This window comes from Octopus bimaculoides, chromosome 3 (genome assembly GCF_046866305.1).
Source record: "Octopus bimaculoides isolate indiv1 chromosome 3, ASM4686630v1, whole genome shotgun sequence".
Taxonomy (NCBI): domain Eukaryota; kingdom Metazoa; phylum Mollusca; class Cephalopoda; order Octopoda; family Octopodidae; genus Octopus; species Octopus bimaculoides.
This window is the reverse complement of record NC_142930.1, coordinates 78,138,901-78,165,019: the sequence shown is the minus strand read 5'-3', so window position 1 is coordinate 78,165,019 and position 26,119 is coordinate 78,138,901. Positions and strand designations below refer to the sequence as shown.

The 26,119-nt window shown below is 38.1% G+C and overlaps 1 protein-coding gene across 4 annotated transcripts in view; it reads left to right on the top strand.

The window, feature by feature from the left end:
• Nucleotides 1-26,119, top strand: part of LOC106880813 (double-stranded RNA-binding protein Staufen homolog) — a 179,383-nt gene that overhangs the window by 13,939 nt on the left and 139,325 nt on the right. For 2 of the 4 annotated variants that reach the window (XM_089349259.1, XM_052966316.2), the window contains exons 2-3: nucleotides 1,471-1,619; nucleotides 19,007-19,105. In XM_089349259.1, coding sequence (XP_089205385.1) covers nucleotides 19,027-19,105 — 79 coding nt within the window. In that variant the 5' untranslated portion in view covers nucleotides 1,471-1,619; nucleotides 19,007-19,026. The remainder of the gene's footprint in view (nucleotides 1-1,470; nucleotides 1,620-19,006; nucleotides 19,106-26,119) is intronic. The other 2 variants (XM_089349260.1, XM_052966317.2) reach the window with 1 other exon arrangement.

Sequence of the window (26,119 nt, the reverse complement as noted above, 5' to 3'; positions counted from 1 at the left end):
TCTTATTCTAGCAGCTACACTTTCAGCGCACCCACCCCCACTACTAACTTGGTCGCCCAGATAGCGGAAGCTATCGACTACCTCTAGTTTTTCACCCTGGAATGAGATAGAAGTTGTTTCCTGTTTGTTTACAGTCTTTATTGCACCTGAACATCTGCCACAAACAAAAACTAACTTGCTAGTTAACCTGCCTTTGATGTTGCTGCACCTCTTATGTGCCCATAGCTTGCACCGGGTACATCTTATAGAGTTACTACCTACTCCTTTTCTACATACTGAGCAGGGCCATCTACCTGAAGGGGTTTGTGTTTTATCTACCTTCCTACTTATTAGGATTTTGGTTTTAGCTAGGTTGACTCTAAGGCCCTTCAATTCTAGACCTTGCTTCCACACCTGAAACTTCTCCTCTAGTTCTGATAGTGACTCCGCAATTAGGGCAAGGTCATCAGCATAGAGGAGCTCCCAGGGGCAACCTGTCTTGAACTCCTCTGTGATTGCCTGGAGGACAGCAATATTCCCAGTGTGTAATATGGAATTCCCTGACTTATATTTGTTCTCAATTTTTTTAAAGCAATTCTCTGTTGTGTCTGCAGCGTGGAAGGTGTTTATAAGCCATTTAAAATAACACACAAAAGCCGTCAGATTCACTTCAACATTTAAATTTAATTTGTCAAAATATTTTTGCCGCTTTGAGACCGCGACCTGTTCACTGACAAAATTGTGCTGTTGTGTCTGTTATCAGTATATTTTATATGAACAAGTGTGATATGTCCCTCTTTGTAGAGCAGTTTCCATTTTGAATATGGTATTGGATACAGCTGTATCATTTCTTTTCCTGAAAGTATGTTTAGCAGTTATGAGACTGTTGTCTCATATTTCTCACTAAACTAGATGGAATTGGTGATTACAGTAGTTGTCATGGTTGATGGTTATGTGAAACGAATCATTGCTTTCTTTCTGCCTTATGTTGGATTTATCAAAAATGGTAAAATTGCATAATTTTTGTTTGCATTTCTCTTCTGATTTCACAATTTTACATAAAGTACAGTGTAAATTTGACCAAGGAAATGATTCAATTATAACACTAAATATGCTTATATATGATAAAATGCTTTGATGTTTGATTAAATATGTGTCTATAAATCTCAAAGACCATAAGCTGGTGCTTAACTCTGCAAACATTATCATTAGCTGTTTTACTTCCTGTTTAGAGAAGATATCAGTCTGTCTTAGGTAACATTTTAAAAAGGTCCAAACAGCTAGGTCATGTGAAACATTGAATTAAGTTTCTTGCCCAGGAACAACAAAACTTGTACTGAGTTTGAAATCCAAATTTTATCCACTTGGCCACATTGCTTCTATGAATATAATAAAAGGTGATTTGGAAGTGGAGATGGGGTGTTGGTTTTATAAAAATTCATACTTTAACTATTTTATTGTTTGCTAAACTCTGTCTATTAATTATTGTAGGTAGAATAAAGAGTAAGAAGTCTTTAAATGTCAGGACTTTTGGCAATGTTGAAAGAAAAAGGGCACTTTTATGTGAATTATTGATGTTCGATCTTTGAAAATGTCAACTGACCTGATAGTAAACTAATCCTTGAAATTTAATGGAAATGGTAAGTTTTCTTTTATATACATGTGCAAAATAATCAGTTTTTAACCATCAATTTTAAAGCAGCTCAGAATAAATTTTACTCATTGAAACCTAAGTCTATTCTAGTGGCACAGAATTTTGAAGTCCTGGAACTGGTAATTTCTTTGAAGGTGTTTTGAACTGATGCTTGATTGTTGAAGACTTTCTTTTGCAGGAAATTATCAAGTTGCTGGAAAAATTGGTAGTTAGTTGGTGAGAAAAGTCTGAAGTGTAAACTGGATGAAGTACTTTCGTAGCGCTGTTTGTTTAATTTCTGTCATAGCTATAGAGAAATATCAGTCCTTTTCAATGACCAGTGCTTCTCTGCTGTGAAGATTTCACTGGATGCAAGAAGTAGTGGATGATTTTTCTTGCTGAACACCAAATGGTTATCGTAACCTCTTTCATTTGGGAAAGTGTGCTCGTGTTTCACCTCTGTTTGTCTAGTATCTGAAAAACTGTTGATAGTTAAAGTGAATCCACCTTTGTGAAACATTACAATGCAATCAAAAGATGCTGACTTTGTAATGGTAACTTTTATCAATCAGCTGTTTAACTTTACAGTGTGGTGCAAATGTTGAACAACTGTTGAAAAGTAAATATTTAGACTGTCTACAAAATTGTGTTGTTTTGTGTGTACTTAGTAATTTCCCTGAGTGGTCCTAGTCAATCACAGGTCTTATGCAACCTTTTTCATCTGCAAGTTTCTTGTCTCTCTTAAATTTTGGAACTTATGTTAAGCTATGTATTTATTGACATTCCCTTTGCCAAGTGCTTGGTTGATATTACAAGCAGTTTCTACTTTACATTTGGAACTCAATAAAATGCCTTGAAATTGCTTTTTTAAATTTTTTTTTTAGGACAGTATAAAATATTAGGTCGTCAAATATGAAATTTGTAGAAAAGAAAAAAGTTTGCTAATGTTTTATAAATACAAGGAATAGTTTTATTCATCAAATTATGCATCCATATTGTCAATACACTTTTGCCATTTCAGCAGTAGCTTGTCCAGCCCGGAACTGTAAAAGCCTGGCAATCTAGAGTCAATAAAATCTTGGAAGGCCTGCTTTACAGCATCATTGGAATTAAATTTTTTTCCTATCAAAAAGTTATCCAAATTCTGGAAGAAGTGGTAGTCAGTGGGGGCAAGATCAGGTGAGTATGGTGGATGATGGAAAACTTTCAATTCCAACTCCTGTAGTTTTGTCAGTGTCATTTTTGCAATATGTGGTCTGGCATTGTCTTGCAATAAAATAGGAGTGGATCTGTTGACCAATCTAGACTGTGTTTTTGTAAGTTTCTGCATCATTTGGTCCAGTTGGCTGCAGTATACTTCAGCCATGATTGATGAGCCAAGTTTAATGAGATCATAATGGATCACACCTGTGCCAGACCATCAAACACACACCATCAGCTTCTTTTGATGAATTTTGCTTTTTGGACTTGTTTTGGTGGCTTGTCTTTGTCCAACCATTGTGCTGAACGTTTATGGTTGTTGTATTGGATCCATTTCTCATCACATCTTACAATTCAATTAAAAAATTGTTCATTTTTGTGACAAGAAAGTAGCATAATGCAAGGCTTCCAAACGTTGCTGTTTCTGATTTTTATTGAGTTCATGTGAAACCCACTTATCCAACTTTTTCACTTTACTGATTTGAACTAGGTGAATTAATATTGTTTGCTTGCTAACACCAAACAACAATGATAATTCATGGACACTGAGATGGATCTGACTTAATGGTGGCTTTCAGTTCATCATTATCCACCTTTGTTTCTGGTTGGCCGCGTTGCTCATTTGTGAGGCCAAAGTTACCAGAAGGAAAGTTTGCAAACGAATTTGATACTATCTGCCGTGTAATAACATTAGAATGAAATACTCCATTAATATTCCGAACTGTCTGTAATGCTGTATTTCCAAGAAAGAACTCATATTTCAAAACTGTACAAATTTCCAATTTGTCCGTCTCTAAGCAAAAATAGCAAAAAGCAATTTATAAGTACTTTATAAAGCGCAAAATGAGTTAGAATAAAGAAATAGATGTGTCAGCTTTCTAATAAAAAATGAAGACTGTCAAAATATAATAATGGCACAAAATGAGCAGTTGTCAAAGTTTACCATATACCTTACTACAAATTTCATACTTGACAACCTAATACTCAAGAATTAACAGTAAAATAAAATTCATTTGCACAAATCAATCGAATGAAATCTATGCTTCAGAATGCTAGATTACATGAACAAAGTTAAGAGTTTTTTCTAAAATAGGTAACAAAGTTTAATCCTTTAGCACTCAAATTGGTTGTATCTGGCCCAAATAATCTTCCCTTTACATGTTGAAACTGGCTGTAATTGGCTTCTCTAAAAAGTCACTAAAATGATAGCTTTCAGATAATGTCTTTAGACTTTCCTGCTCAAATACAAGTATGAAATTTTTGAGACCATATGGTTATTTTTCAATGTTTGAAGTAAAGGGTATTTATTAGTATTAACCTGCATGGAGTGGCTGTGTGGTAAGTAGCTTGCTTACCAACCACATGGTTCCGGGTTCGTTCCCACTGCATGAAATCTTGGGCAAGTGTCTTCTACTATAGCCTCGGACTGACCAAAGCCTTGTGAGTGGATTTGGTAGACGGAAACTGAAAGAAGCCCGCCGAATATATATATATATGTGTGTGTGTGCATATGTTTGTGTGTCTGTGTTTGTCCCCCCAACATCGCTTGACAACTGATGCTGGTGTGTTTAGGTCCCTGTAACTTAGCGGTTCGGCAAAATAGACCGATAGAATAAGTACTAGGCATCCAAAGAATAAGTCCTGGGGTCGATTTGCTTAACTAAAGGCATTGCTCCAGCATGGCCGCAGTCAAATGGCTGAAACAAGTAAAAGAGTAAAGAGTATGGCATCAGAAAGTAACGATTCTGACTTTGATGGTTTTTACACTTGATTTTACAAAATGTAAAAGAAAACAAGTGATTTGTCTTCAGATGTATCCAATATAGATGTTTATTGGTGATGAAGAAGAGGATTTTGATAGTGAAAGTGAAGAAAATTTTCAGAACAACTTTCAAAACATTACAGCAACATAGTCAAAAATTACAACTCTAATTACAGTTCCAGATTTTGCAAAAAAGATTGGTCCACAACATGATTTACCTTTCAAAGCTCAACCCTTAGATTATTTATTTCTGTTTTTACCTGAAAGATCTTTTGGAAATAAGCAGATATGCCCAATGAATCATTTCTATTTATGGAAGACCTGATCCATTATGGCAACAAACTGTTACAGGAGAAATCCAAGCTCTTTGTACTATAAACATTATAATTGGTGTAAAGCGGGTTCTTAGATTGTGGAACCCAGATATAAGAAATGGTAACCCTTCTATATATAGCATCGTTCCCAAAACTGGGTATTTGAAGTTAACTTAATATTTACATTTGATTGATTCTTCTAATGCCCCCAGCAGGAATGAACCCAACTATGACCCTCTATATAATGTGTATCCAATAATTGATTTACTCTCTGAAAAGTATAAAACCATATATCTGCTGAGAAAAGAAATCTCAGTGCTGATGAAGCCATGGTAGGGTAGCTTATATTTTTGGCAATAGATGCCTGCTAAATCCACTAAATGGGGCATCATTGTATGGGAGGTCTGTGAGGTGGATACAGGTTATTGTGCTAATTTTGATATACATATATATATAATGAAAATGGTGGAAGTACATTTTGTGGGTTTTAGCCAATTTAACTATTTTCAAATTGACAATATATTTCAGTTATGTGAAAGCTTTTTTTCTAGAAAGCACAAAGCTGAGAGGAAAAGTAAAGTTAACTGAGGTGAAGAAAATCTTGATTTCCATAAAACTATGTAGGTGGTGTTCGTTGCAAAAGAGAAAAACTACTAAAAGGTATCAAACTGAAACATCATTTTTGTATTTGTCTTGTAAAGTGCCATTGTATAAAGGGTGCTTTGGACAATTCCATGACAGATATACATAGCACGATTATATTTTCTAGTTAGATAGAAATAGTTATTATATATTCCTTTCATTTAATTACAAATGTGCAAAAATGAGAAATACACATTAAATTTTCAGTATATTATACACCTGTATTTACTAGTGCCTCATCTGTTAATGAGCTTTTTTATGAGACACATTCCTTTATGTAAATGTACTGGGATGATTGTATAAGAGTATACAATAGTATATTGATTAGTAAAAGAGTTTTATATTTTATTTTCAATGAAAACTTTGTTTTTGTATCTGGTTTGCAAGATTCTTTATGTGAATTCATGTGTTGAAACAAATTTTGTTGTCTGGGGAGAGTCATTGTGCCAATATTATTAACACATGCACTGGTTCAATTCTAATCCTTTAGTATTAGTCAGCTGGTTAAATGTCCAACTAATCAATTGTTTGTTTAATTTGGTTAAACAGTAAGTCATTTGTTTTGTTTTTGTTTGTTGAAGCCCTTTCATTGATACTTGCAATCTTTTTAATGACTTTTGACCTATTTAACCAATTGACTAATTATAAATGAGTGCATGTGTTCATATTATGGGTCTACCAAATGAACAAAAGGACCATTTTTATAATATTCTTCTGCAGGCTACCTCAAAGACAAATGACAGTGATCTCATTTTTGTGGCTGGGGATTTCAATGGGCATGTTGGGCAGCAGTTTTATGGAGTTTTATGATGCAAATAACTTATTGATCTGCAATACCAACTTCAGGAAACCAGAAAACCAATTGGGTGACTATGCTAGCCAGATCGATTATGTTCTCACCAGACAGGATGATACCTGGTTGCTCGTAAATACAAAGACCTTTCCTAGTGAAGAATGTACTCTTAGCATAGACTAGTCATTAGTGACTTTAAATCTTCAGGCCAGAAGGATGCCAAGAGCTGGCCAATCTGGAAAAGAAGGATTTGGAAGCTTAAGGACCCTTTATATGGTCAGAGATTTAGGGACACCCTAATTGAGAAATTTGATGAGCAGGAGGAGGAACTATAGACTTGTAACATAGAGAGCAACTGGGAATTCCTGCAAGAGTGCTACAGACCAAATCTGCAGTTAGTGCAAAGTCCCATCTAGACCTAGGGTGACATGGTGGTAGCATTACGTGGGACATTCTGCTAAAGAAATGCTACCATGCTGGTACCACATAAAAAGCACACAGTATACTCTGTAAAGTGGATGACATTATGAAGGGCATCCAACCATGGAAACCATGCCAAAGCAGACATTAGAGACTGGCACAGTTTTCTGTCTAACCAGCTCCTGTCAAACTATCCAATCTATGCTAACATGGAAAACTAACGTTAAATGATGATGATGATGATGATGATGACTTCAATTGAGGATCAACAAATTACATAATAATGAAACCATACTTATGCAATAACTTTCTTAACATAACCATCTCCATAATAAAACAAAAACAAAAAACGCCAAAAAGCAAAAAACAACATTCAGCAGAAACAATAATCAGTAATGATATACAGCAATAGATTCAAAAAGAAACATTCATCCAGGTACATATATTTCTTTTATTTTTAAGTTCATTAACTTTTTGATAATATCAGTTTTAGCATTTTCTTACACATTTACATCCATTAATATTTACAGATGATGAATAAATATTTATTCAGTAACACAAAGAACAAACAATACAGATCCATCACAACTGCTATAAATACACCAGGTTTTCAGAGCATAATTTGTAAGATTTTTCTGTGAGATAAATGTACCTGATGGACTCACTAAATTGTCAGGAATAACCGAGGGATTATACAATAATTGAAGAAAACCCTTGCATAACATGTAATAGTTGCAGTAACAATATACACAAGAAATATATTCAGTAATAATTCCAGTGTACTTTAATAATTCATATAGTATTCCTTTCAGTAGCAGCCAAATCTCCCTTAAAGCACATCTAAAGAGTGAAACATACTATCCTTCTGCATGACATATGTATACTTGAACTGGCAGTTCATGGAGTCTATTTTCTGTACAGCTATCTACTACCTCTTGCTTTGTATGTATATATATATATCATCATCGTCGTTTAACGTCCGCTTTCCATGCTAGCATGGGTTGGACGATTTGACTGAGGACTGGTGAAACCAGATGGCTACACCAGGCTCCAATCTGATTTGGCAGAATTTCTACAGCTGGATGCCCTTCCTAACGCCAACCACTCCGAGAGTGTAGTAGGTGCTTTTACGTGCCACCGGGACGAAGGCCAGTCAGGCGGTACTGGCAACGGCCACGCTCAAAATGGTGTATTTTATGTGCCACCTGCACAGGAGCCAGTTCGGCGGCACTGGCAATGATCTCGCTCGAATGTCTTTACACGTGCCATCTGGCACAAGTGCCAGGAAGGTGATGCTGAGCACAGGTGCCATTGACGGTTTCGCTTTCGCTTGCCCCAATAGGTCTTCGCAAGCCGAGTTTCATTTCCAATGAAGGAAACGACGTTGGCATGGGTGCCAGTCGTTGAATTTAATTCGATTTCGATTTCACTTGCCTCAACAGGTCTTCGCAAGCGGAGTTTAGTATCCAATGAAGGAAGATACGTATATGTGGGCTGCCTGAGGCCTTCGATTTAGGTCTCACTTGGCTTGCCGGGTCTTCTCACGCACAGTATATTTCCAAAGGTCTCGGTCAGAAGTCATCGCCTCGGTGAGGCCCAATGTTCGAAGGTCTTGCTTCACCACCTCATCCCAAGTCTTCCTGGGCCTACCTCTTCCACAGGTTCCCTCCACTGCTAGGGTGTGAGACTTTTTCACACAGCTATCCTCATCCATTCTCGCTACATGACCATACCAGCGCAATCGTCTTTCTTGCACACCACAACTGATGCTTCGTAAGTTCAACTTTTCTCTCAAGGTACTTACACTCTGTCGAGTATGCACACTGACATTACACATCCATCGGAGCATACTGGCTTCATTCCTTGTGAGCCTACGCATGTCCTCAGCAGTCACGGCCCATGTTTCACTGCCATGAAGCATGGCTGTTCGTACACATGCGTCATACAGTCTGCTTTTTACTCTGAGTGAGAGAGAGCTCTCTGAACTTTGCCCAGGCTATTCTTATTCTAGCAGCTACGCTTTCAGCGCACCCACCCCCACTGCTAATTTGGTCACCAAGATAGTGGAAGCTATCAACCACTTCTAGTTTTTCTCCCTGGAATGTGGCAGAAGTTGTTTTCTGCACATTCACAGTGTTTACAGATCCCGAACATCTGCTACAAACGAACACTAACTTTCTAGTTAACCTTCCTTTGATATTGCTGCACCTCTTATGTGTCCATAGCTTGCACTGTGTGCATCTTATAGAATTTCTACCCAAGCCTTTTCTACAGAACGAGCAGGGCCATCTACCCAAAGGCGTTTGTGTTTTGTCTGCCTTCTTACTTATTAGGACTTTGGTTTTAGCTAGGTTGACTCTAAGGCACTTCGATTCTAGTCCTTGCTTCCACACCTGAAACTTCTCCTCTTGTTCTGATAGTGACTCAGCAATTAGTGCAAGGTCATCAGCATAGAGGAGCTCCCAGGGGCATCCTGTCTTGAATTCCTCTGTTATAGCCTGGAGGACTATGATAAATAGGAGGGGGCTCAGGACAGAACCTTGGTGGGCCCCTACCTCCACCCGGAATTCTTCACTGTACTCATTGCCAACCCTCACCTTACTGACAGCGTCTCTGTACATGGCTCACACAGCTCTCACTAGCCATTCTTCTACATATATATATATATATATATATATATATATATAATATTATTAGGGACAAAATCCAAAATTACAGGTAAAAAACTCAATTAAAATCAATTTATAAAAAATTAAAATTAAATTGAGCCTTATAGATAAAGTATATATAAAATATATATAGTTTTAGGGAAAATAACCAATTTTCAAGAACTAATCGATGAAAATCCACTATCACATATAGAAAAATTAATAATTAAAAGCACAATAAATGAGTATAATATAAAGTAAAGTAAATATCATAAGATAAATATAATAAAAAGATTACACGTGTTTCATAACCAATTTTCAAATAGAAAAGAAATTTAAATCGATTAAAATCAATTGAAATTATCGAAAATAAGTTCTATTCAAAAATATAGCTACTCGTCAGATCGTAAGTAGAACAATAATTAGATATATATCTCAACCAACAATAAGTACCAAATGAATTAATATGAAATACTTATTATATAAAGATAGAAAAATTATTAAAAAAATATCATAATATCAAAATAATAACCATTCAATAATCATCCCTTCATCCATAATAATAACATGTATATTATATACAAAAAACATCTTACCTAAATTATCATTGTTTTAAATTATCATTGTTTTAAATACAAGTTGAACGAAGTTTAAGTTTAAAATAATAATGAAGATAAAATTAGTACATATTTAACCGGTGTAATAGTTAAAGCTATACTATTTAAAACTAAAGACGTTTATTTAATTATGATTAAAGATCAATTGAATAATAGAAAAATACAAGATTATTTATTTCTACAAACGTAATAATAAAAAATATGAATGAAAAAATTATGAATGGAAAAAATTATGAATGAAAAAATTAGGAAAGAAAAAATTATTAAGAATAAAAGGTTAAACTTTATATATATATACAAAGTTTTGATTTAAAAAAAAACTTTAACGATATTATAAACTATAAAGATTAATAATTAATCAAATAATATTAATCAAAAATAATCGAAAATATATCAACACTATTCCAATCGAAGTTCTAATATTATGTTGAAATGAAACTATAACTTCTAAATAATATAGTGTTAAATAAGTTATCTATTAAAATAATTTATAAAGAACCAAATGAATAGTATAAAAACAAGAATACATATTATTTTCAAATAGTAGAAAATCTTTAGCAAAGTGAAAACAGTACTTATCCAAGGAAAAATTTGGATAAGTACTGTTTTTGTATATAATATACATGTTATTATTATGGATGAAGGGATGATTATTGAATGGTTATTATTTTGATATTATGATATTTTTTAAATAATTTTTCTATCTTTATATAATAAGTATTTCATATTAATTCATTTGGTACTTATTGTTGGTTGAGATATATATCTAATTATTGTTCTACTTACGATCTGATGAGTAGCTATATTTTTGAATAGAACTTATTTTCGATAATTTCAATTGATTTTAATTGATTTTAATCGATTTAAATTTCTTTTCTATTTGAAAATTGGTTATGAAACACGTGTAATCTTTTTATTATATTTATCTTATGATATTTACTTTACTTTATATTATACTCATTTATTGTGCTTTTAATTATTAATTTTTCTATATGTGATAGTGGATTTTCATCGATGAGTTCTTGAAAATTGGTTATTTTCCCTAAAACTATATATATATATATATATATATATATATATATATATATATATATATATACTCTTTACTTGTTTCAGTCATTTGACTGCGGCCATGCTGAAGCACCGCCTTTAGTCGAGTAAATCAACCCCAGGACCTATTCTTTGTAAGCCTAGTACTTATTCTATCGGTCTCTTTTGCCGAACCGCTAAGATACGGGGACGTAAACCCACCAACATCGGTTGTCAAGTGATGTTGGGGGGACAAACACACACACATATCTATATATATATATACACATATACATATATACGACGGGCTTCTTTCAGTTTCCGTCTACCAAATCCACTCACAAGGCTTTGGTCGGCCCGAGGCTATAGTAGAAGACACTTGCCGAAAGTGCCACACAGTTGACTGAATCCAGAACCATGTGGTTGGTAAGCAAGCTACTTACCACACAGCCACTCCTGCGCCTATATATATCATCATCATCATCATCATCATCGTTTAACGTCCGCTTTCCATGCTAGCATGGGTTGGACGATTTGACTGAGGACTGGTGAAACCGGATGGCAACACCAGGCTCCAGTCTGATTTGGCAGAGTTTCTACAGCTGGATGCCCTTCCTAACGCCAACCACTCAGAGAGTGTAGTGGGTGCTTTTACGTGTCACCCGCACGAAAACGGCCACGCTCGAAATGGTGTCTTTTATGTGCCACCCGCACAAGCCAGTCCAGGGGCACTGGCAACGATCTCGCTCGAAAATCCTACAGGAGCCAGTCAGGCGGTACTGGCAACGGCCACGCTCTAAATGGTGCATCTCATGTGCCACCCGCACAAGAACCAGTCCAGGGGCACTGGCAACGATCTTACTTGGCTTGCCGGGTCTTCTCACGCACAGCCCATTTCCAAAGGTCTCGGTCCGTAGTCATCGCCTCGGTGAGGCCCAATGTACGAAGGTCTTGCCTCACCACCTCAGCCCAGGTCTTCCTGGGCCTACCTCTTCCACGGGTTCCCTCAACTGTTAGGGTGTGGCACTTTTTCACGCAGCTATCCTCCTCCATTCTCACCACATGTCCATACCAGCGCAATCGTCTCTCTTGCACGCCACAACTGATGCTTCTAATGTTCAGCTTTTCTCTCAAGATACTTACACTCTGACGGGTATTCACATTGACATTACACATCCAACGGAGCATACTGGCTTCATTCCTTGCGAGCTTACGTATGTCCTCAGCAGTTACAGCCCATGTTTCACTGCCATGTAGCATGGTTGTTCGTACGCATGCGTCATACAGTCTGCCTTTTACTCTGAGTGAGAGTCCCTTTGTTGCCAGCAGGGGTAAGAGCTCTCTAAACTTTGCCCAGGCTATTCTTATTCTAGCAGCTACACTTTCAGCGCACCCACCCCCACTACTAACTTGGTCGCCCAGATAGCGGAAGCTATCGACTACCTCTAGTTTTTCACCCTGGAATGAGATAGAAGTTGTTTCCTGTTTGTTTGCAGTCTTTATTGCACCTGAACATCTGCCACAAACAAAAACTAACTTGCTAGTTAACCTGCCTTTGATGTTGCTGCACCTCTTATGTGTCCATAGCTTGCACCGGGTACATCTTATAGAGTTACTACCTACTCCTTTTCTACATACTGAGCAGGGCCATCTACCTGAAGGGGTTTGTGTTTTATCTACCTTCCTACTTATTAGGATTTTGGTTTTAGCTAGGTTGACTCTAAGGCCCTTCAATTCTAGACCTTGCTTCCACACCTGAAACTTCTCCTCTAGTTCTGATAGTGACTCCGCAATTAGGGCAAGGTCATCAGCATAGAGGAGCTCCCAGGGGCAACCTGTCTTGAACTCCTCTGTGATTGCCTGGAGGACTATGATAAATAATAGGGGGCTGAGGACGGAACCTTGGTGGACCCCTACCTCTACCCGGAATTCATTGCTGTACTCATTTCCAACCCTCACCTTACTGGCCGCATCTCTGTACATGGCTCGCACAGCTCTCACTAGCCATTCTTCTATCCCAAGTTTCCTCATTGACCACCAGATAAGGGATCGGGGGACCCTGTCAAAGGCTTTCTCCATGTCAACGAAAGCCAGGTACAGAGGTTTATCCTTGGCTAGGTATTTCTCTTGCAACTGTCTCACTAGAAATAAGGCATCAGTAGTGCTTTTACCTGGCACGAACCCAAACTGCATCTCATCTAAATTGATTCGCTCCCTAATTAGTTGGGCTATGACCCTCTCTGTAACTTTCATAACCTGATCTAACAGCTTGATGCCTCTGTAATTATTTGTATCTAAAGCGTCCCCTTTACCTTTGTAGCAGTTGACTATGATGCTGCTACACCAGTCATAGGGTATGACTCCTTCGTGTATCACCTGGTTCGTAATACGGGTGACTAGGCTATAGCCAACACTGCCAGATATTTTGAGCATCTCTGCAGTGATTCCTGATGGGCCGGGGGCTTTCCCGGTCTTCATACTCTTAATTGCTTTATCTACCCTGGTACTATCAACTCGGATAGCTGGTCCCTCTATTGGGTCGACATAAGGCAGGCTCTCTTTCTCCCATTCATTCTCTTTATTAAGCAATCTATCGTAGTGGCATCTCCAGACCTCTTTCTTTGCATCCTCATTTAATGCAAGCGTACCATCATCCATGCGAACACATTTCTCTCCTACAACATCACTATTCTCTCTCCTGCACTGTCTTGCAACCCGAAATACCTCGAGTCTTTGGTCCTCACGGCGCAGAACATTGGCAAATCTTTCCTTATCTGCTTCCCCTCTGGCTAAATAAACCTGTCGCCTAGCCTCCCTTCTGGCACATTGGTACAATTCCCTGCTACCACCGTTCTTCCAGTCCTTCCAAGCTTGTTTCTTTTGTCTAATAGCCCTGTCTACCTCCTTGTTCCACCACCACGTTACTCTGGGTTGGGAGGGGACCTTACACCACCCACAAATCTGGTCGGTGGCTTTCAACAGGTTGTCCCGCAGAAATCTCCAATTGTCTTCCACGTTGTATGATGCTATATCCCCTTCTATTTCGTTAAATGCTTCAAGTAACTTGTCTCTAAGTCTCTGTCCGTTTGCAGGGTCTTTAAGCTTCCACACCCTTCTTCTCCAAGCCTGTCTAATTCTGGGCACCCATTTTGCCTTGATCCCAAAGTCGCTAACTACTAATCTATGTTGTGGGGTACATTCTTCGCCAGGGTAGGTTTTGGCATTTATAAGCCGCCCTCTTTCCCTATTTCTGGCGAGGATGTAGTCGATTTGGCTAGAGTGTCTGCCGGAGCGGTAGGTGACTAGGTGACTGGCAGGTTTCCTGAAGTTGGTATTGCAGACCATAAGATTGGTTGCATCACAGAACTCCAGCAGTCTGGTTCCCTCCTCGTTGCGGGAACCGAAGCCATAGCCTCCATGTATGCCATGGAAGCCCCCAGCACGACGTCCGACATGACCGTTGAAGTCTCCAGCCACAAAGAGAAGGTCCCTGTCACTCGTCGACGAGGTAGTTTGCAAGAGGGTGTCATAGAATTGGTCTTTCAGACCATCTGGTAGCCCAGGTTGAGGTGCATAGGCTGAGATGACAGTAGCTAATCTATGATGAAGCACTAGTCTGATCTTAAGTACTCTGTCACTTACTCTAACGACCTCGATTACCTTATCCACCCATTTCTCCGCTAGAAGTATTCCTACGCCCCCGACCCCGTCAGTGTTCCCTGCCCAGAAAATCTTGTACCTGTGTTCTTTGCCTGTGAGGAACCTTGCAGAACCTCCTCTCCATCTTACTTCCTGATATATATATATATACACACACACACACACACACATATACACCTCTGGTTAAGTCATCTTGAGTTGCGTTGTTTCCAAAGATATGTCAGTCTTTCTAAAATATTAAATAAATACAGTATTAATTTACATTGCCTAGCAAAGCAGCAATAACATTCATACTATATTGTACTGTTAGTTCTGGACTGTTTGATTGGTTATGTTTGTTCATATTCGTCTCTGGGAAATAAATAAGAAAGAAACATATAATCTGTAAAACGTATTAAAATTAATGTTACGATACAATATACATCTTTGACCCTAAGCTTAGTTGTTTTACGTTGAAGAAAATGCAAGAGGCTTTTTCTCATTTAAATAAATGTCTTGCTTTATTTGAGGAAATGGATCCCACTGCACAATGTTTTATAAAAATATTGGGGGATTGTCAAGATACTATTGCACCTTATTACCTAATCCTTGAAGAAAAGACGTAAAAGACAATTCAAGGAACTTTACACAAGTTCGCTCAATGTTCTACATCATCACAACAGGCGTCAGCTGAAAATCCCCAACCATTGACGTCTAGTGTGTAATCTCCTACACCAGCCTCAATGAGTAACACCGAGATGTCAGCCATCAGGTTACCAACAGTGCAGTATTTGAAATTATTTCTTTCTAATATAAAAGCAGCCTAGGCTTGCCTAACAATTTACTGAATTCCTAAGCTAACATAAAAACAACCTCAGCTAGCCTAGGTTTTAATTATTACATGTATATACATTTAAATAATGGTTATTTTGACCTAAGTTATGTCCTCTGGAACCAATTAACGATGTAGGGTGATGTATGATTGTATATATATGTGTTGTGTGTGTGTAATATGTGCTCCAGCGTGGCCACAAGTAAAAGAAAAAAATGTGTGTGTGTGTGTGTAGATAAATATATATATATGTATGTATGTGTTTGTGTTTGCCCCACATCACCTCTTGACAACTGGTGTTGGTGTGTTTACATCCCTGTAACTTTGCAGCTCAGCAAAAGAGACTGATAGAATAAGTACCAGGCTTCAAGAAAAATAAGTACTGAGGTTGAGTTATTTAACTAAATTCTTCAAGACAGTGCCTCAGCATGACCACAGTCCAATGACTGAAAAAAGTAAAAGATAAAGATACACACACACATATGCAGTTCAGTTTCAACCCTGTGACTGAACTTGCTACCTGTATTATAAATGATCGACAATTAATGTGCCTAGCAGTCACTCATGAACTTTTTGATTCCTCTTTTAGAATGTAGATGAGATAATGGTTTGGTTTTGAAATTATTTTGGGTTTGTATTCCAAAAAAAGAAAAAGAAGTAAAAGGCATTTTTGAAATATGCAGAAAATAGAGCAATCTTCATAGACTTTTGTGGCAAAATTTGATTTGATCTATTTTCTATTTCATTGTAGCATCTTTTATGATTATGTATAAATATATAACAAGGTTGAGAGGGCCCTTTGATCTTGGCAAGGACATGACAACCTCTCTAGTGTTGTGCGATGATTAAATGCATCTGGTATACCATGTAAAGTGACCTGCCCACATCAGTGAAACTGAGTTCTAGAAGCTCTATGTTCTACAAGTGCTTGTGTTCCACCCACATGCAACAAGAAAACTTTTCACACACCCTATCCCAACAAACCAAACTACATCTCTTCTCTTCTGGCAGAATTATGATGTAAGCATGTGCTAGAACCCCTCATAACTTTTTTTATTTTCCTGAATATTTACAAAACTTCTCCAATTCTGTCTTCTGCATAATGGAATTGATACAATTATGCAAAAAAGAAAAAATTTATTTTCACCCCCCCCCCCCCCCCCCCCCAAATTTGTTTTTTAATTCGTGGTTTTAAAATACAGACAGTCCAAGTCTACCATTCATTTCTCTTTGTAATTTCCAAATAATTTTTTAAATACTTCAAAATCAAAATTATGTAAATATGTGTGCCAGAAACAGTAGTTAGAAATTAAGGAAATAGATTTTGGGGAGATATCTTATTATGATTGGCTTTTATCTTCTGAAACTTATACATATACATGTATATATGCATACAGAAACATAAATATATACACACACACGCATACATTTTTACAGAGTTAGTTTTATATACATATTTGTATATATATATATTTATATATTTTGATTGGAAATTATAAAGTAAAACAAATGGTAGATTCAAGCTCCATATTTTAAAACCATGAATTTAAAAAAAATTGGGGTAGGGATTAAAAAAATTTTATAAAAATTCGTAAAAATAAAAAAGTTGAGGGGTTTCATGCACTGTTTACCTCACTCCCCAATTCTGTCCTCATGGCCCTGTTCACAGTATCATTGCTATCCATTAGCCCAATCCCACCAACCCATCCCCTCTATATACCCAGGTTTTCACCACTCACTGCCCCCCCCCCCAATCTCTACTCATGTTTCCATGGCAATGCCCTGCCACTTATATTATTACCTCTGTGCCTCAAGGGTATGCCTTGACACTTGCCACCATCTACCTCTCCCTTCTTTTACTTGACCATCCCATTTATATTCTGGTCTCTGTCCCTTGTGAGTATGTCCACCACTCTGCCACCATCTCTCTCCTACTCTTTTGCACTCTTTCACTCTCTCTCTCTCCTCCTTCTGCTGTTCCCTCAGGCTGAGTAACCATATATCTCCTTTACAGTGGCACACCTTCCTGATCACTCTCTCTCTCTCTCACCGGGTAACCATCTACCTTCTCTACTGCAAGACACCTGTTTCTGTCTCTCTGTCTCGCTATAACCCAAAAGGTCGGTGAACTGAGCTAAATTACCCCAAGTGGAGTAAAAATGAAATTCTTGGGGGTAATGAGGACTCATTAGACATAAGTAAAATTATATTAAAAATGTGTTCCTTGTTACGACAAAAATGTTTCTTCTGGCATGAAGAGGCAATCAGGAAGTTGCTGCCTTTTGCAACAACCTACCTTTACAAACAGATTTTCCACTCTAATGAAAGCAGAATAATCGACTGGGCCCTGAAGACTGTATCCAAATTGCTCTGGCATGAAAATGTCCCAATTTTGATGTAATTGTAACAAAACTGAAACATCATTTCTCCAGAACCTGAAGTGAAAAAGTTTCTAGAAAAATCCTTTTGTTTCATAATGAGGATATTAATTTATCACATTTGTTTTACACCTTTTATATTTATAATTGTATTCTCCCTATAAATAGATTCAGTAAACCTTTTGAATTCAAAGAATCTATGATTTTCTTTCTTTCAATTCAAAGGGGTAATGTCAGCATAAATAAATATATTTTGGGATAATTGGTTTAAAAAGTTCCCTGACCCCTGCTATAACCTTTCGTCATCTGACACAAGATCACTTCCTCCAACACCCTCTCCCCTTCTCCAATGCTCTCTCCCTTCTCCCAATGTCCTCTCCCCTCTCAAAAGATTTTTGTCTTGCAAGTTACTTGGTGACCCTGCCAGTGCTGATGCCATGTAACAAGCATCTAGTCCACACTGTAAAGTCGTTGGCATTTGGAAGGGCATTGAGCTATAAAAACTATGCCAAAACTGACCTCACCTCTGCTTATGCCAAGTAAAAAGTACTCTGTCCACTCTGCTGGTTGGTTAGTTGGCTGATGTTAGGAAGGGCATCCAACTGTAAAAATCTTGCCAAAACAGACACTGAAGTCTGGTCAGCTCCTGTCAAACTGTCCAACCCATGCCAGCATGGCAGGCAAACATTAAGTGATGATGATGATGGTGTAAAAATCAATGGAACAAAGTTATCATTGCAGATGGGACTTGCATATGGTGGCAGACTATTGCAGGAACTTGGCTTGTGGTTTTAGAAACAATGATGTAATTTGTCTGTATAAATTTTAAGATTTTTACTAGTTTTTCAGTAGAATTTTAAGAAAACATTCTGGTTCTAAAGAAAAACAAATTTGTATGTATGTTTGTATATTATGCCTTGTACCTCATAAACTGATTTATTGATGAAGCAATGAAATTCTATGGATTCTGTATTTTAAAATCTTGATATGATGGTTATAAATGGCTTTCATTTTCAAACTATATCAAAAAAACACTAGTTCGACTCCAAATTTTTTGACAACAGAGGAAAAAATTATTTTGTTGGCCTGTAATATTTATTGAACTTGATTTTTTTTTCAGATTGTCTATAATATATTGTCATGTCTCAAATACTGAAAAATAATCCTAAAATGAAGTTACCAACCACAAACCAAGGAACTATGCCTGTTCCACCTTCAGGTAAGATAATATTGTTTTTTATTGGTTCACTATAATTATTTAGCAAAATTTTATGCTGTGACAAAAAAGACTAACATTTTGGAAAGACTCTTTATCAGAGGGAAATGAAAAGTCAACTGATGTTGAAGGATTTTAAGCCCTAAGTCTGATTGTGTACTTTTTGCTGTTATGTGCCATATTCAGAGTTATAAAGGATTTAAGATGGATACGCTGTTGTGCAGTGATTATTAACCGTTTTCTTTTTTTGTAGTGCCCTCCTTTTAAGTAGTTGTTATGCCTAGCTTCCTCCTAACTGGCAAGTGAAGTATCACAACTAAGCAAACTTAACATGGATGATAAATTATAAATGTTACTCTAAAAATGGATTGTGTAAGCTTTCAACAGTGAAATGATGTAAAAAAAAAACTAATGAATTAATAACCTTGCTCTACTCGTAAACAAAGTGAAGGTGTCAAACAGAAGTTGCTGGTTCACAATTTCCTTGACTCTCCTTTACAGGTTGACAAGAAAAACCTAAAGTATATGAAGTTATTTACATATCTTGGTAGTAAAGCGAACACAAGCACTTCCCTTTGATAATGAAATCATCACTTATCTTGCAAAAGCAACCAATGCATTTGGCAAACTCCATCATCACCTGTGGAATGATAGGGACATTAAACTTGACACCAATGTACAGGTCTATAAAGCTGCCATTCTTACTTACTCTCTTGTATGGATCAGAATTGTGAACAACCTACAAGTGGCACATTAACCAACTAGATGTCTTCTACAAGGGTTGTCTCAGGACAATCTGCAGTTAATCACTAAAAGACAAAATGTCTTATGTCAATCTATTTAGCAGGTGTAAGATTGGTGGAATTGAGAGCAATTGTGCTGCGTTGGCCATGTTGTCAGAATGAGGGACAAAAGAATACCCAAAGTCCTCATGTACAGCCAGCTTGATAGTGAGCACAGAAATGTTGGTCAACCATGGCTCAGATATGAGGACAAACTGAAGAGTAACCTTTTAGCAGGCAATATAGCTCATAACAGTTTTGAGTAAGCAGCTTAGGAGCGAACAAAATGGAGATCATTCTGTCAAAATGTTATCAGAGACTTTGTTAAACTAGCATTAACAGGCTAAGGGGCTCAAAGCAAAGGAAAAAAGCAGCTGCAACACTACTACCTGCGCTGACTTGTAATCCTCATACCAGCAACATTTGCGGGCTTTGCAAATTAGTTGGCTGGACTCAAATATCACATTTGACTGACAAAGGTGGAGATTGTTGGAGTCTATGTCAAAAACCGATTTGTGTGTGTGTGCATGTATGGATATTTATTTATTGATGTGCCCTTTTAAAGCCTAGCCAGGCTCATGGGCCCGGTTTCCTGATTTCTATGGTGTAAGTATCCCCCCACCTCAGCTAGACGGGATGCCAGTCCATTGCAGCTTTACTCAAGAAACAGGAAGAAAGAGTGAGAGAAAGTTAGGGCGAAAGAGTACAACAGGGGTTACCACCACCTCTTGCCGGAGCCTAGTGGAACTTTAGGTGTTTTCGCTCTGGGAATCGAAACTGCGGTCCTCCGACCGCGAGTCCGCTGCCCTAACCACTAGGCCATTGCGCCTCCACATGTATGGATATACATAAGTATATATATATATATATATATATATATATATATATATATATATATATATATATATATATATATATATATATATATATATATATATGTATCTTTTTTTGATTGTTTCAATCTTTAGACTGCAGCGATGCTGGTGCCCCACCTTGTATTTTTCTTCTTTTTTTAGTCAAATAAATTAAGCCTAGTACTTATTTTGTTTTAAGCCTGGTACTTATTCTATTGGTTTCTTTTGCCGAACTACTACGTTACAGGGTCTTAAACACATCAACGTTGGTTGTTAAGTGTTGGTGAGGAACAAAAACAGATACAGACACACACATACAACAGGCTTTTTCAGTTTCCATCTACCAAATCCACTCATAAGGCTTTGGTTGGCCCAACGCTATAGTGTAGAAGATGCATGCCCAAGGTGCCATGCATTGTGACTGAACCTAGAGCCATGTGGTTGGGAAGCAACCTTCCTACCACACAGCCACGCTTATATATATATATATATATATATATATATATATATATATATATATATATATATATATATATAGAGAGAGAGAGAGAGAGAGAGAGAGAGAGAGAGAGAGAGATGCAGTTAGGGTTTGTTCCAGGGAAAGGCACCACTGATGCTATATTTCTGGTAAGACAGCTGCAGGAGAAATACCTAGCTAAACATAAACCTCTGTACCTGGCTTTCGTTGAAATGGTGAAAGCCTTTGACAGGGTCCCCTGCTCCCTTATCTGGTGGTCAATGAGGAAACTAGGGATAGATGAGTGGTTAGTGAGACCTGTGTAAGTCATGTACAGGGATGCTGTCCGTAAGGTGAGGGTTGGCAACGAGTACAGTGAAGAATTCCAGGTAGAGGTAGGGGTCCACCAAGGTTCAGTCCTCAGCCCCCTCCTATTTATCATAGTCCTCCATGCAATAACAGAGGAATTCAAGACAGGATGCCCCTGGTAGCTCTTCTATGCTGATGACCTTGCCCTAATTGCTGAGTCACTATAAGAATTAGAGGAGAAGTTTCAGGTGTGGAAGCAAGGACTAGAATCGAAGGGCTTTAGAGTCAACCTAGCTAAAACCAAAGTCCTAATAAGTAGGAAGGTAGACAAAGCACAAACCCCTTCAGGTCGATGGCCCTGCTCGATCTGTAGAAAAGGCGTAGGTAGAAACTCCATAAGATGTACCCAGTGTAAGCTATGGACACATAAGAGGTGCAGCAATATCAAAGGAAGGTTAACTAGGAAGTTAGTTTTTGTATGTGGCAGATGCTCAGGAGCAATAAACACTGAAAATGTGCAGAAAACAACCTTTGCCACACTCCAGGGAGAAAAACTAGAAATAGTTGATAGCTTCCGCTACCTAGGTGACCAAGTTTGTAGCGGGGGAAATTGCACTGAAAGTGTAGCTGCTAGAATAAGAATAGCCTGGGCAAAGTTCAGACAGCTCTTACCTCTGCTGGTGACAAAGGGCCTCTCACTCAGAGTAAAAGGCAAACTGTATGACGCATGTGTACGAACAGCCATGCTACATGTCTGTGAAACATGGGCCGTGACTGCTGAGGACATACATAAGCCCGCAAGAAACAAAGCCATTATGCTCCAATGGATGTGTAATGTCAGTGTGTATACTCGACAGAGTATAAGTACCTTGAGAGAAAAATTAGACCTAAGAAGCATCAGTTGTGGCGTGCAAGAGAGACGATTGCACTGGTATGGACATGTGGCAAGAATGGATGAGGATAGCTGTGTAAAAAAGTGCCACACCCTAGCAGTTGAGGGAATCTATGGAAGAGATAGACCCAGGAAGACCTGGGATGAGGTTGTGAAGCATGACCTTCGAACTTTAGGCCTCACCGAGGCAATGACCAGTGACCGGGACCTTTGGAAATATGCTGTATGGGAGAAGACCTGGCAAGGCAAGTGAGAGCATAATCTGTGACCTCTGCCAGAAGTGTAGCCAGCTCACTTATTTGTATCTTTACTTCATTGGACACTAAAAACTCTGTTTGTGACGACCTGTTGAGGCAAGTGAATTTGAAATTTGAAATCTGAAATTGAAATCGAACCAAATCCGACAACTGGCACCCATGCCAACCTCTCCTTCATTGAACACTAAACTCTGTTTGCGAAGACCTGCTGGAGCAAGTGAAATCGAAATCGTAATTGAACCATACTCGATGACTGGCACCTGCGCCAGTGGAGCACTAACAGCACTGTCCGAGCTTGTTCATTCCCAGAGCAGCTGTCTGGCTTCCATGCTAGTGGCCTGTAAATAGCATCATTTGAGCGTAATCATTACCAGCGTCGCCTTCTAGCACTTGTGCTGGTAGCACATTAGAAAATCATTTGAGCAAGGTCGTTGCCAGTGCTGCTGGACTAGCTCCCGTGCAGGTGGCACATAAAAAACATCTTTTTGAGCGTGGCTATTGCCAGTACTGTGTGACTGGCCCTCGTGCCAGTGGCACGTAGAAGCATCCACTACACTCTCGAGGTAGGGCATCCAGCTGTAGAAACTCTGCCAGATCAGATTGGAGCCTGGTGCAGCCTTCTGGCTTGCCAGTCATCAGTCAAATCGTCCAACCCATGCTAGCATGAAAAGCGGACATTAAACGATGATGATGATAGTAAGGTGGTTGGTGTTAGGAAGGGTATCCACCCATAAAAGCCCTGCCAAAACAAACAGTGTAGCCTGGTGCAGTCTTCTGCCTCGCCAGCCCCTGTCAAACCATCCAGCCCATGCTATCATGGAAAAGGAAGAAATCAAATGACAAGGAGAGAAAGGCTTGACGAAATCTATCTCATCTTCCACCAACATTGCCATGCAGTCAATGCCATCAGCTGTTCTATGCAAGAATTGGTTTACAGAGTCATCAGTGACATCACCTTAAAGAAAGCTTTCAGCAATGAAGGGACTAAATTCTCAGATATGTGATACAGCTGATGATGTTTATATTCTTTCTTTCATTCTTTTACTTCTTTCAGTCATTTGACTGTGGCCCTGCTGGAGCACCATCTTAAAGGGCTTTAGTCCAAGAAAGCAACTTCAGGACTTATTCCTTGTAAGCCAAGTGCTTATTGTATTGGTCTCTTTGCCAAACCTCTAAATTATGGGGATGTAAACTCACCAACATCGGTTGTCAAGCAATGATGGGCTGACAAACACAAACACAAAGACATACACACATGAATATATATATCTATATATATATAGCAGAGGCACAATGGCCCAGTGGGTAGAGCAGCAGACTTGTAGTCGTAGGATTGCAGTTTCGATTCCCCGGGCATTGTGTTTATTGAGCAAAAACACCTAAAGCTCCATGAGGCTCCAGCAGGGGGTGGTGGCGAACCCTGTTGTACCTGTATTTCAAAGGGCCAGCCTTGTCACACTCTGTGTCATGCTGACTCTTCCTGAGAACTACATTAAGGGTACATGTGTCTGTGGAGTGCTCAGCCACTTGCACATTAATTAACAGATATATTTACCAAAATTACATAAAAAAAATATCTTGAAATACTAAAGAATAAATTTATTCAATAAAATCACCATTGGCTTCAACCACAGCCTCCAGACGACTTTGGATTCTCCCGCAACTCTTCTGGACGGTCTCCTTGTTTAAGTTGGTGAATGCTGCAATGATTCTTGCCTTCAGTTCATCTTTGGAGTTTTGTTGGTCTCTCTCTCAACTGCGCCCCACACATAATAATCAAAGTGGTTGCAGTCTGGGGAGTTAAATGGCCTGATGTTAGGGGTGGTGTGGTCACAGAAATTGTCTAACAGCCATGGCTGGATTCTCCTGTTTGTGCAGCATAGTGCAGAGTCCTGTTGCCCAGTATAGGGTCTTCCAGCAGCCACCCTCTTGACCTAGGGCAGTGCTACCTCCTCCAGGTACTTGATGTAGGCCTCCGTGTTGAGTCTCAAGCCGTGTGGGAAGATGAATGGTGGCATAACATCGCCATCACTGGTGATCACTCCAAACACCATGATGTTAACTAGATGTTTAATTTTTATCATTCTCAGTACATGTCCTCAGATTGACATGCAAACACTCTGAAATGTTTGTATTGGAGCTTCTGGTGTGAATGCCAAGCAGTACAGCATGTTGTTTCCAAATCTCTAACATAGTGCTGTTTTTCTCACAGGCAATGCCCAACTAACCCTACTATACTGTGTAGTCAACAAAGTCAAAAACAAGCAATGCACATGCCCAAAATTAAAGCTATAAAATGGCGACAACATATCTATCGCACCCACTATATGTACATATATAATAGATATATAAATACATGTATATATGCGAGGATGCATAGCTTAGGATGTAGCACTCGCAACCGTGAGATCATGATTTCAATTCCTAGACTGGGTGGTGTGTTGTGTTCTTGAGCAAAACAATTTATCTCACGTTGCTCTGTGATCACTTTGATTCCTGAACAGTGCACTTGTTCAGACAACATCGGTTTGATGGAGAGAGTGAGCTAATGTACAGCACATACATTTGATCTCTGTAAGCAAATCGTTTGTGCAGGTTATTTGGCAAATGCTGAGCACTCATACATCATCTTCAATGGGAGAGCCCTTCATATGTTGTGTGTGTATATATATATATATATATATATATATATATATATATATATATATAATGCATAGATTTGTGTATATAAATATTTGAAAGTCTATGAGGATTACTTAATACAGTTTTTGAAGTGTAAAGGTGATTTTTTTCTAAAAAAAATTTTACTTTTTTTTTTAAATGTTATGAAAATGAGGATGTTACTAACCTTTTTTGGGAAGAAGTTTTTTTCTAGTGTGTGAGCGCTTTTGTTAAATCTTTTCAAACACATGTTCTTAATGAGTATGCCGTTAGTTTTGTGGTAGTGATACTATTATTTTCGGTTTATTTCTGGATTTTTGGTTTTAGTCATAAATATTCTTTTACTATTGTTTGTTATATAGAATGTTGGCTAGTTTCAGTTTAATTTTGGATTTAGAATTATTATAAAGTATTCTTTTTTTGCCTTTTGTAGCTATACAATTTCATCGTTTATTTTGTAAAATGGGAACATTTAAAATTTTTCATTTGCGCAGATATCTAGATGTTCACTGCATGAGACATTCCTAAGAGAAGAATCCCTAATTTGTTATGTACATTTACATGGCTGGTGAGTTTCCTTCCTGTCTCCCCAATGTAGTTTTTATTGCATTGTGGGCATGTGATGTAGCAGATGAATTTTTTTTGTTTTGCATTTCATGCTTGCATTCACTTTTAATTCCTTTTCATTCTTGAGTCTTGGCTGTCCCTTGCTTAATTAATTTACATGTCCCACAATAGGGGTCACCACAGTTGGTCACTTACATTGTTTCTTTTTCAAATGTGAATCTCACCTTTGTTAGGAGTT